Here is a 13,787-nt window from a genome sequence, read left to right as displayed (position 1 = left end):
TTGCGGCGGACTAGGAAAATGATTGCTGCTGGGCCGGATTAAACCCTCTAGGGTCCTTAAACTATGCAAGACTCCGTGACCCGTTCTCTTTTTTTTTTTTTCAGTTTCTAACATTCTACACCAGATATTTTAATTAATCTTAATGATTGGTTTAGACTGTTTTAAGCAGCAAATTCTAATACTCTTATTAAATATTTAATTACGGAGTCCTTTCAAGAGAAATTGTTTCAGCATTCCTTATTAAAAAAAAATTGAGATTCAGATTTAAAATTGTTTTAAATAAAATAGTTGAAAAAATCCCTACAACTTTTAAGCACAATCTCAATATTTTAATTATATTAAGAACCAGCATTTTTTAAAACTATAAAGCAGTGAATTTTAAACTTTAACGTAAAAAGAAGTTTTTTAACAATATTATATTAAACTTATAAAAATTATTTAATTAAGATTATTAAAATAATATTTTAATCTTTAATCGATACTTGACTTGGATTTGAATTTGAATCCGTTCGGGAGCATTTTCCTTGTGAATTAGATGAAAACATAAAATAATCAGAAAATATTGCAAAGGAAATTTATGGAAATTTTGGACCCTAATATTGAGGGATCTCTAGGTAGTTACTTACTTTGCCTTTTTAATAATCCGGCCCTGCCGCTTGCAAATAATGATAATAAATTTTCTGTAATCATAATGTAAAGATGAGTAACTGGCTTCTTGTATAAATAAGATGAACAAATGCCTTTAATAATAAAAAAATTAAATTTGTCTTACAAAAGCATTTATTCATTGCATTTCTGCATCAAAAGCATCATTGCATTTATGTGGTTGTTACATGTGTCACGGTTTTTAACTTTTCATTGTAGCATAGCTTCTCAACCGTGTCTTGCTCCAGCTTTCGTGGAAAAAGTCTAAGATATTTTCTGTGGAATTATCTTGTGATAGAATTAAGTTTCATTACTTGTATGATTTCACTTCCTTTACTGTTAATACCTTTATTATTATTATTTTAAAGTTTTATTTATCATTATTATATATATTATATGTTTATGGAAATTTTTCTTGTATATTTTTTTCACAATCTTTCGTATATTAGGAAGGTATAATATAGGAATGATGGATAGTACGGAATTGATTTCTTTTACGATGGAATTTTAATCTCGTTTTTTAATTGATAAAGTTATTGTTTTTAATAATGAAAAAAAAAAATTGAAAACTGGCTGAATGTTACCGGAGTACTGCATTATTTCTTCAGAAAAAAATAATATTTCAAAGTAATCTGTAAGAAACTCACTTCTACTAAAGAATAGAGAATTGCAGGAATTGAAAGAGAGAGGTATGCTTATTGCTGGTATGGGTTGAAAAGGTTGAGAAGCTGATTATCGGTCCTGGTGTTGCTTTCTGTATCTGACCGTGGCTAATCATGGCGCGGTCAGTGGCATAGTAAGGGGAGAGAAAAGCGGGGGGGGGAGGGTATAGATATCCCAGGCAACAGTCTTAGGGGTTTTAGCCTTATTGCATTTATGTCTTATTTTAAAAGCTGATTCTGATATAGGGCGAAAAAATAAAGTATGCATAATGGCTTAACATGTGCAAAGAGTATCATTTGGACTTGTTAAGCCATTGATGGCGACTGCGAACTATATATATATATATATATATATATATATATATATATATATATATATAATGATATTTTCAAATTTAATTTAAACCTGATTAATTTACAAAATTTTATCTTAATTCAGCCATATTAACTTCATTCTAAAATATTCTTTTATTTCCTGATCCAATTCAACATTTTTTAAAAATTTAATTAATGCAACAGAAAAAACTCTGTAAAAATGCTTAAGTCAGCGGTTTTTTTTTATCCCACACTCCGAGTGAAGGGATAAAATTTGTCAATCCAATACATTCTTTTAAAAGATCCCTATAATTTCGTTACCTAAATAGACACGTGTAAAGAAATTCCTATCAAAATCTCACAATATATAATCGTAGAGATAAGTATTTCATTAGCTTTTTCTCTTTTAGCTCTTGTATTGTTCTGTGTGATGTGCCTCGTAGCTTCTGCTTGCACATAAATCATGCCTCCCGGGATGAAATAAAGTGAAGTTTAAAATTCGAAAGTGTCTTATCTCTGGCCTCTGCTTAAAAAATATAATGAATAGGCGCTACTTTTCTTGCGATCCATCTTTAAAACTCCTTTCATATAGCTTCGTAACGTTTCGCTTATCTGGCAAAATAAACTGAATATCTTTTAATTTATATCTAAATGCAATTCATTTCAAAGTACAAAATGTTTTTGATATGATAAAACAACACAAAAAAATTATGTCCTTCAATAATCTGTCTCTTTCCATTGTTTAGATCCTCTATTTTGTTTCTAATCTTTAACGCAAGGGAAATATACCATATGTCTTAAATTCACTATTCCGTGTTTTGATTTAAAAAAAAAAATCGTTTTCGACTGTTCCGAGTTAAACTCTGGATGTCCCAGAGGCACGTAGAAACTCACTTGGAAGGAATCCTTCATCACGCCCTTCGATTAATATCTACCCTTTCAACTAAAGGCGTGCGCCCCGCGGTGCCATTTGATTGGAAGTAATTTCGAAAGGTTCTATCGATTTCAGTCGTTCCGAACTCCCCATTTGTTACTCACTCGAATGCTAGTTTCGATTGTGGCGAAACCATGAGTGAGAAGTATTGTATATGGCGATTTCGAATTTGGTTACAGTTTTGGTATGCCTTCCATGCACCGAATTATGGGATTAGGATTCTTATGTTTACCATCTCCTGCCATGAGCAGAAAAGCCATTTTGTTTTTCTGAAATGAAAAGAAATGTAAAAACGTTGTTGATTTTTATTTGCATTCAAAATGTAATCGATGTCTTTGTCAATATTTCAACTGAAATTTGCATAATTTCAGTTAATGATGTTCATGATGAATTAAATGTTATGAAAATAAGCTGATGATTCTCTTTTGCAAAGCAATTTTTTAAAACTGTAAATTATTTAATTTAGAGTTACTTAAACTTTTACCTATTCTCGATCCATTAATTTTCTTTTAAAAAAACATGATACTATATTTATTAATATAAATGTTTGCAAAAAGGAAGAAATCCTAAATAATTGAGATGTGGTCATATTCCGCACATACGCTATTATCTTAGCATCAGATTAGGAAAAGTAGCTTCAATTATTTAGCTCGGCTATGAAAGTTACAGAAATATGCTATTTAAAATGAGGAATTCCATATTTTTTTTAATTTATTGATTTATTTGTCTATTTGAGCATGTCGAAAGTCATTAATTTTATGAGTTCTAATAACAGTAAACGGTGGAAAATTTAGCCATAAAAATGTTTAAAAAATTCTTGCTGTCACGTTAGCGTCATTTTGTTAATTTGTAGACCCTTCAATTGTAATGTAACTGAGTAGATATCATATAATATATCACATAATTATACTAATCGTTCACATATGTATAGTATTTTAATTTCGAAATAATTATTGAAAATTATCTTTTCTAGATTGGTGAGTGTTAGAAAGATTTAAATACTTTCAAGAAAACTGGCATGAAGTCTTCATTAACTTTCAATTTGTGACATCTTTGACCTTTTGATCACAATTTTAACGAGCGCGTGCTGAAACTTTAAATGTGATTTAAATAGCATTTGAGTATGTCTTGTTTGGATGGTCACGTTTTATTCATTACATACAGGATACAAACGAAACATAGAAACAAACATTTATTCTCATGCATGTAACACGAATATTTCAAATAAGTGGTCTGATTGATGTCTTGACTTGATCTATGTCTCAATCAGGAAATTAGCTGCAATGTTTGCTTTTATTAAGTCTTGCATCTGAATGAATGGTTTTATTTTTTGTTATTTTTTATTTGAATTTTGCCCTGGGTATTTATGGCGATTTAAAATATCCCTTTGACGTATGCCCATTTTTATTGCCTCATGCCTTAGAAGGGATTTTCAAATACAGTATAGTTGATACTTGGTAATACTTTATCAAGTAGAGGGTGATACAATTGTATCTGATACTTTTACCTGATACAGACGGTAATCTATGCTTTACCCTTCAAAGTGAAACAGAGTACTCGGCATCTATCACCTCGATACTAGTAGCTGATACTGGCATGAATATGATTCCAAATTAGGATTTCGCTTTTTAAAAAAAGAGATAATGATGCTGTGCTGGTGTCTTTGATTTTTGATAGTGATTGAAGAATGGGTGAGAAGAGAATAGAAAGAATTTTTTTAAATATAGTTTTGTATTATATATATATATATATATATCAGGAAGAGATTATCAGTCGAGTGCAAAAACTGATACCGAGTACCTGATGCTCTTAAATTGTATCAGTTTTGTGTACCAGGTACTTTAGGTACCTGATACAAAGTATTAGGCACCTCTTACAGAGTATCAGTTTTAGTACCTAATACTTTGTAATTGGATTGTACCTAATACTTTGTATTAAATATTAGGTACAATCCAATTACAATGTATTAGGTACCTCTTATAAAGTATCAATTTTAGTACCTAATACTTTGTAATAAGTATTGATACCTGATGCAAAGTATCATATACCAAACCTGACAAGTGACAAACTTTGTATTAATCTGATACAACTTGATATAAAGTATCAGGTTGATACAATATCAACCGCCTTATTATGAAATCATGAACTCAATAACATGCATAAATTTGGAAATTTTATTGTAATTCCACACAATATTCTAAAATAATTTTTATTTGAAGAAAGAATTTTCTTATCGGAATTTGAAACAATTTCATATTATTATTATGAATTTTGCTGTTTTATCTCATAGTTGCTTTTAATCGCCATCTATCATAGAATATTTTAATTAAAAATTCTTGCGTCGTTACCTCATTATCTTATCAATTAGAGAGCAAAACATTTTGTTTGATATAGTTAAACGAATTTGAATGTCTCCCAAATAAATGTAAATTATTTTATTGTATTTGATATCTCTCGCTTTTTGCAAAGAAATACCTCAGTTTTGAAGATATTAACTTAACTAATGGTTGCACCAGCGTAGCATTGATATTCGTCAAAATGAACCTCAAAATATTGAATTGATGAGCCATGGAAATCTTACATGCTTTATAAAATTTGAAATTGTTAATTTTCCCCACTATTAAGTTCAAATTTTTAAAAAAAGAAGAAGAATGATTTATTTTTGTGGAATTCAACAAATTTTGTTGTTGAACTAATGGTGGAATGTTTAAGTATACATTCCTTATACTTTTCTTATTCACGATTCTATTTTTTTCATATTGGTTTTTTTTAAACCCTAAGGTTTCTGACAATATTTCTTTACATTGTGATTTGAAATATCTGATACTGACTCATAACATGAAATATCAGATGCTACATGACAGATACACTGACATAGATTTAATGATTATATCATAGATTTAATGCTCCGCTAATTTTATTTTCTTACGATGTTCCAAAACAATTCCATACAATATTTCTTTACAATGTGATTTGAAATATCTAATACTGACACATAACATGAAATATCAGATGCTACATAACAGATGCAGTGACATAGATTTAATGTTCCGCGAATTTTATTTTCTTACAATGTTCCAGAACCTATCCTTTCGGACAATATTTATTTTACAATGTGATTTGAAATATCTGATACTGACTCATAACATGAAATATCAGATGCTACATAACAGACATAGATTTAATGCTCCGCGAATTTCATTTCTTACAATGCTCCAAAACAATTTCTTACAATGTTTCTGACCATATTTCTTTACAATATGATTTGAAATAATCCATACTGACACATAACGTTGGAAATATCAAATGCTACATAACAGATATTGTTTAGACAAATTTACTATTGCTAGTACTGTTATTTTTTTAGACGAATAATACTAAATATTTACCTAATCTTTTTATAAATATTTATGTTCTTGTGCCTGACCTATTTTTCATAGATTCGATGTACCAGTGCTAAGAACTTCACTACTAAAACCTGACCGTTATACCTATTCATTGCTCTCTTGCATATCTGCTTTGAAAGCAACTCTTATTCAGTCCCCTTGTGTAAGCTTCCTTCAATTTGTCCCTTGCCCAGAAGGAAGTCTAAGGATTTTCCGGACCAAATGACCGATTCCCCACGGAAAAATCCATTCGGGCAAGAAGCAGGGTAGAGGGGAAGAAAATCTTTTTTGTGACCCGAGGTCAGAGCAGGGAAGGAAAGATTTAAAACCCAAGGGTTCATCCCCTGTTGGGGACCCCTCCCCTTCTCCCGGCAGAGGGGCCAGGGTTGCCCGAATCCACCTGGTGCCATTTGTCACGTAGCCTTGGATGAGTTCGGTTGGCAGAACTCTTCCATCCGTCTGTAGAAAAAGAATAATCCTAATCTTTCATATTGCTCCGTTGAAAATTAGAAACTACTTTGCGAATATTTAGAAGTGCCTTTTATAATCTATGTGAGATTCAACGGCTTTTTTTTTATTGTTATTGAGATAGCAGAAACGTCTGTTTGTGGATAGCGTGCCTTTGTTTGAAGGATGTAGCGTTTGTTTACATTCTAGAAAGACGCGTTCGTCTGTGGATTTATTTAGATTTTTGTGTGTGATATGTACTTGTGGATTAACCATGTGCAGGTTTGTACTGTTTGTTACTTTTTTTTATCTGATATAAATAGCAAGTATTGAATAAGATAGGAAGTGGATATCTGTTTAACCTTCAGTTAAGTACGTCCTGGAATGGGAACCTTCAGCAGCCCCATTTCCCTCCTGATATCTGCTCTAGAATTTTGCGCGCGTTTTGGATTTTGTAAGGAAGTTGAGACAGAACAAAGTAAATTTAGTCTTCTGCTGTTGATATTTGCATCATAATTTTATATGAATAAAAGAATAATTCGTTCACCAGCGTTTGGAAGTGAAAAAAATATCAAGATTTATTTTCTCCAAGCAGATTTTTCTTTCACATTCTAGGTTTTATAATATCTAACGTTAACGGCTATAATAGCTAATCGAGACTTTCAAGTGTGTTTGTGGTAAATTATCGACTTTTCTTTATATGGTCATATTATGAAGTAACTTTTGTTTTTGTTTTACTCATAAAATAAAAATATTAAAAAAAAAGACTATATTTTTTCTGAACGCAAAACATTACTGACTAATCATTTAACAGCTTCAGTCTTTTTGAATTTTAAAAACTGTTAAAATATTAAACAAATTTAAATAACTATTAAATGATTATTCAAATATTAAATAACTATTTCATTTTGTATATTAAATGTATCACTTTTCATGCAATGTTTAAACTTTAATTAGAGCTTCCAACCAAACTGTATGCTTATTTTATTTTTTCGAATTTTGAACTGTTATTTCAATCAACAAAATCTTGCTTATATATTGCTTGCTTGCTTTTTTCTGAAAAATGAACCACATTCTAATTTCTTATGCTTGCTATTTAACTGAAACTTTTTTTTTAATGTTCTCAAATTTTTTTTCATCGTCTGAAGTCATCATTTTAGAACATTTTTCAAATTAAAAAAAAAAAAAAAATTGGCCAGCATAATTTAAAAGGATTTAATAGGGATTGTACATGTTCTGGGAATCGAATTGTAGTTTAAATAAGTTTTCTTCTTTATCGTGATCATTTGTTATATATTAATTGTTATTTTATGTTTTCGATAATTTCATTCATTTATTTATAGCCAGGTTATCTGTTAAGGACTAGATTATAAATTATAGCTTAATAACAATGTCTAATTATTTCCCGCCAAATCTGAGAGTTTTCAAAATTGCCAAATGTTAACAAACGTAATATTCTGCACAACCAGATTTAGAGGTTTGGTGAGAGAAACGAGCAAAAAGTGTAACTTCCTAGTATTATTTATTTATCATTTTTTTAAAGTTGTCCCTCTAGTTAAATTTGATTTTCGAAAGTTATCTCTTCGATTATCAGTTATGTCGCAGCAACAACAAGAGTATTCTCCAAAACCCTTTAAAACTCTTATTTATACACTTCTGATGATTTAATTAGATAAAGCATTCGTTGTAAATTCTTTTTTTTTTAAATTTAAAAATGTAATTTATTCATTTAGTAAGTTTTCGATGATATTAAGCTTAAAAATTTACTTAATGCTGTGTTACTTAAGATGTTTTTATTTTCTTCAACTACTCAAAATCATTTATTTTATTTTTAACCTATACAGTAAACTTATCGTATCAAATAGTTTAATAAAATAGAAACTTTTTAAATAATTCTTTACAATACAATTAATATTTTAACTCCATAAATTCCGATTTAAAGAATTTTTAAATTGTAAGCATTTTTGTTTATTAAACCACTTATCGCCTTAGACGACCAGCTGGTTCACTGGGAATATTGGTTGTATTTGATTTCAAATAAATTGTTTGGATAAAAACTCATGTGCATTATTCCGCTAAATTGTTTGACATCAAAGCTGTATTATTTTGTCTTATTTAATTTCTATTTATTATGTATATGAACCTTTTTAGTGGAATCCCCTAACATTATAGTGCTATTAAAAGGGTTAATATCCAGTTCATCTATCATCTAAATTTCGTAGAAATATTAAATTGAATTCATTTTCTTTAGCTTTCAGCAATAAAACAAATTCACACGATTAAATATATGACTAAGCAATGAAAATAATTTGAATTTCAGGGCAATAATGTAATCTGTTGTTGGGAGAAAAAAAAATACTTTTTAAAAATTGGCAGAATTCAAGAAAATTTGCATGACTATTAAAATGGTATTATTAAAAAGGCATTTTTTTTTTTTTTTTTAAATTTGAGACGCTGTAAAATTTATATATTACGATAATATTTTCGATGATTATCGCTGGAAAAATGTGAAAATTCCGCCTAAATTTTAATTAAAATTTCAAAAATATTACTCCGAAGGGCACTTTCCCACACTAAATAAGTGGTACATTTAGTAACTGTAGTTCAAACAGATTGACCTGTAGAACGCCAGCACGCACACACAAAGAGATAGAATACACACACATTCACCTTCATCATTAGTTGTCTTTTGCAATCTGTTGGTTTGCCGGGGATATTGATTTTATTTAATTCTAGTTAAATCGTTTAGATATATTTTATTTCTCTAAATTGTCAGATATTAAAGCCGTGTTATTTTTAATTGTACTATATATGCCGTGTTCCTTGATTACCTCTCTAATGGAGGTCAGTCCTATGAGTTATAACTCTACTAAATGCGTAAATATCCGTTTCATATATATAAATTTATATTTAAATCCATCTAATCTTAATCTAAATTCATAAAATAAATATCCGGTGAATCTAGTCGTCTCAGGCGAGCAGATGCTCGCTGTGAATATTGGTTATGTTGGATTTCAAATGAGTCCTTTTTTATGATTTTTACGTTCATAATTCTGCCAGGTTGTTTGACATTAAAACCATGCTATTTTAATTGTCTTAAAGCAGTTCTGTTTGTCCTGTGCATAAACTTTTCTAATGGAGACAGTCCCATAACATAATACCGATAATAAAAATGTGCATATGCGGTTAAACTATTTTCTAAAATTTGAAGTATTTTAACTTCACTTTTTTTTATTCGTCTTTTGAATTGCACAAATATTAAACAAAATCCTTCTTTCTGTAGTTTTCAACAATGGAATGAAATCAGGCGATTAAGTAGTTGATTAAGCAGCGATTTCAATTTCAAAGAAACAATGTAATCTACTTTTGGAAATTAGGTTTAAAAAATTTAAAAATGTCAAAATTCAACACAAATTCACCCGACAATTAAATTTATATAATTAAAAAGACATTAAATTTTTTTTGAAGAGCTTTAAAGTTTGTTTATTACGATAATATTTTGGGATAATACACTGCAAAAAGCACCAAATATTACTTTTAATAAATTAAAATTTCAAAAAAAAAAAAAAATTATTTCTGAGGTGCACATTCTCATTCTCTCAGGTATACTTGTGCTGAGTTTGATAGTGCCTGTAGGTCAGATGGTTTGGCCTGTGGAGTGCCAACACAGACACACATTCATATTTATTATTAGTCTATATTAGAAGAGATGATGAGATAATTAGCCATTTTTCAGTAATTAGAGACGAATCGATCTATCAATATATATATATATATATATATATATATATATATATATATATTCTTTATGTTCCGAATTATAACTTCAATAATATTTCCTTTTAAAAATGTTCATGCTTTCGCTGAAAGATTCTAAAATTTTTATAATCAGTGATTCTTAGACGTATAACGGTCGGAACTCTCGACGTATCTAATCAGTTTCTTCCCCCGGAATTTGTGTTTTCACTTGATTAGATTCTTTGGAGGAGAACGTTTTTGTTGGTTGAGCATTATTTCAACAAAGCCAGCTGTAACGAATGATAAATATATTATCTCACTCGTTGGAACGTTTATTGTTATCGACAGTTTTACCTGCTTTTCACTTTATTGATATGGCTCAAATTCAGTTAAGCGAAATTTTTTTTTTCTCTTATCACTAAAATGAATTGAAATTCTGATCTACGAATGTTTCTGAATATGACATCTGATTTTCATTCATGCGAAACTTGTGTGTTTTTGAAAAAAAAAAAAAAAAAAAAGAAAAGAAAAAGGATAGTATAAAATTCAACAATAAATGGATAATGTCAAATTAAAAATACAAACATTTTCGAATTGTTGATAAAAAAAATTCATAAAAATTCATTGTTCATTCGTGAAAAACTCTTAAAATTTTCGTATGAGTGAAGATATACACAATTTTATGCTATCTCTTATAATATTTTCCATTCACCTTATTATCACTTATTTGTTAGGGTATTAACTTCAGAAATAATTTGCGGCCGCCACCATAGACGCCAATTCAGGTGGTGAATTCCAAAAGCACACAAAAAAAGAAAGTCTGAATGATAAAGGTTAGAATAAAATGTTAGATGGTATGGTTCCGAAAACTAATTTTAAGTATTATAATAAAGTATAGAATCCTTTCTTCACAACTGTAAAACTGTGTCAAATTTTAGAAGAGATACTGATCAAAAATTTCTTTCTGTATTCTTTTCCAAAAAAATAAAGCATTTTAGCATAACACGTCCTATTCTGCAGTATTGTATTGCTACTTGCAAAACAAAAATAATATAATGAATTGTTCGTGGTACATTTACTATAGTTTGGGAAACTCTAATTTTGACTAATATTTTAAAGTAATATAATCCTTTTTTCACAACTGTAAACGTGTTTCAAATTTTAGAAGAGACATTGTTCCAAAATTTTGTTAGATATTCTCTTCCAAAAAATAAAGCAGCTAAGTATAAAGCATCCCATTCTGGCATACTGTATTGTTACTTATCACCTTTGAGTAAAAATAGTGCCTCCAAAAGTAATATAAATGGTACGTTTATTATAGTTCATTTGGTGGTACATTTACTATGGCTTGGGAAGCTAATTTTGAGTAATATTTTAAAGTATATAATCCTTTCTTCACAATTATAAATCTGCGTCAAATTTTAGAACAGGCACTGCTCCGAAATTTTGTTTTGTATTCTCTTCCAGAGAATAAAGAATCTAAGCATTTCGTTCTGTATTGCTGCTTCTCAATTCCGAGAGCACCATGGTTCGAGCAAGACAAAGGAAGGATTACTTCTCTGGTTTAATTTAGAGTTGAGGGTCAATAATCGGAACTTCTCTGACTAATCTAAGAATTCTAGTTATTTGACATGTCTTTAATGATGAAAATAAATATAGACATTGATCATTCTTGGGTTTGATTTCAAATACTTTTCTTATGATTTACTTTTTCTCCTTTTTTTTTACTTCATTTTTTTGGAATACATTTGCTCTACAATTAAAAATCTTATAGTAATTGATTTTCTTTCCTTCCACTAACTTTCAACATAAATTAAAATAGTAAATATTGAATTTATATCTACTAATTATAGATGAAAGTTTATTAGTTATATAACTGATTGTTTTTCAAGATTATATAACTATTCTTTTGTTCTGCTTACAATTATTATTTAATATCACTTAAATCACTACAAGGCAGATGTAAATTTTATTTCTTTCGAGTCTGTTCTCATCCAAAACTTGTTATGACCTTGAAGTTGAAGAAATGAATAATGATAGTAAAAATAAGATTTTATTTTAATATTTATCCGAAAACTTTTAATTAAATTATGTAGGTCAAAATGATTATCGTAACTACTGTTTGTGCTAGAAACACTTGGAAGAACCTGTTTTGATGAGGAAGGCAGCTTTGATGTCCATAGCCCTGCATAAAGTTGGGGAATATTGCGACAGTTTTTAGTTATCATAGGTCATTTATTTTGTCGACGGTTTCGTGAATTATTGAATTCAATTATAGTGTCAGTTAACAACTTCAGCTACAATGTTATTTTTATTGAACTTTTCTGTATTTATTATAGTATGTATTTATCTCCGGCATCTTGCATGTTTGACTGAATTTTGATCATTTCGTGAATTTCTAAGTTGCATCGTTATGAAATAATATTACGAAATTGTGCAAATTTTTCTGCTTGCAGCCTTTTGCGATGAAATTTTTTTCTTCTATTTCATTTCTAGCTCAGAAATTTTCCACAATATCAGGTGTAACTTTCATAGACAAATGGAAAATTAAATTTCTTCCATTAATGAATTAATAAGACTATTTATTTATTATAGTCTGTTTAATTCAGGGATTCTCGAACAATGCATTCTGATCCACTGGTGAGTCGCGAGTCAGTTATTGGTGGATCATAAGATCTTGAATGTATATCATCTTTCCACAGTTTGCTAAAATGAGAAGTTTGTATACAATTTTCGTTAAACCACACAATATAAATGTTTTTTTTTTTTTTTTTTTGTACAAAATTGAATTTTATAATAATATTTTTTTGCTTCACAAAAGTTCCTTTTTTAGCCATAGGTTTTGTCTGTCACTGAAAAAACTCAGTGCATCGAAAATGAAGTGGGTTGCTGAAGATTTGGTTTCTAAAAAGTGGTTTGCAATGTTTAAAAATTTGAGAACTCTCGGTTTAATGGATTCGAAGCATATTTACGGTTTTATTTACTGGTTTTATATAGTAAAATTAAATTAAAGACCTTATTGTTGAGTTTTTGCGTTTGACTGATAGTTGTGACCAAAGTAGTTAGAAAAGTTATTAAAATTTTGCCTTGGAAAAATCTTTATATTAAAAGTACTCTTTAATTGTTATTGTCTTGAGGATGAATAAAATATTTAAAGTTCTTGCTACAAAAATATTGATCATACTGTTTTAGTTTTTTTTAAAGAGATTTTTGTAAAGCATGCTTTGTCTCTAGTTTCAACAACAACGTAATATTTTCTGCAATTTTCGAATTTTTCTGAGATGGTTTTGTTCACTGATTTCATATAGTAATATAGTAAGATTAAGTTAAAAAAACATATTGGAGGGGGATTTTCGCGATTGTCAGATTGGTGTGGCGAAAGTAATGGGAAAAATTATTTAAATAATGTAATGAGTCTCAAACTAATGAGGAAATTATTATGCCTCGAAAAATCTTTATATTAAGAGTTCTCTTTTTTTCTTATTGTTTGAGAAAGAATAACATTTTTTTTTTCAAATCCTTGCTCCAAAAATATTGACTGTGCTGATTTTAAATTTTAAAGAGATTTATAAGAAGCAAGCTTTTCTCTAATTTGGATAACAACGTAGCATTTTCTCCAATTTTCGAATTTTTACTTCGAAATCCTTTCTTTCAACTTAA

The 13,787-nt window shown here is 29.1% G+C and overlaps 1 protein-coding gene across 2 annotated transcripts in view; it reads left to right on the top strand.

Annotated features, from left to right (window-relative positions):
• LOC129988222 (zinc finger protein AEBP2-like) overlaps window positions 1-13,787 on the top strand; it is a 268,585-nt gene that overhangs the window by 159,989 nt on the left and 94,809 nt on the right. Inside the window, exon 1 of one of the 2 annotated variants that reach the window (XM_056096390.1) lies at window positions 6,380-6,671. The exons of the other annotated variant lie outside the window; for it this stretch is intronic. Coding sequence (XP_055952365.1) covers window positions 6,664-6,671 — 8 coding nt within the window. The 5' untranslated portion in view covers window positions 6,380-6,663. Of the gene's footprint in view, window positions 1-6,379; window positions 6,672-13,787 lie in introns of those variants that run through there. 2 annotated transcript variants of the gene reach the window in all.

The sequence above is a fragment of the Argiope bruennichi genome, chromosome 10, assembly GCF_947563725.1.
Source record: "Argiope bruennichi chromosome 10, qqArgBrue1.1, whole genome shotgun sequence".
NCBI classification, from domain to species: domain Eukaryota; kingdom Metazoa; phylum Arthropoda; class Arachnida; order Araneae; family Araneidae; genus Argiope; species Argiope bruennichi.
Note: the sequence above shows the minus strand (reverse complement) of the source record. Positions and strands in the feature narration are given on the sequence as shown.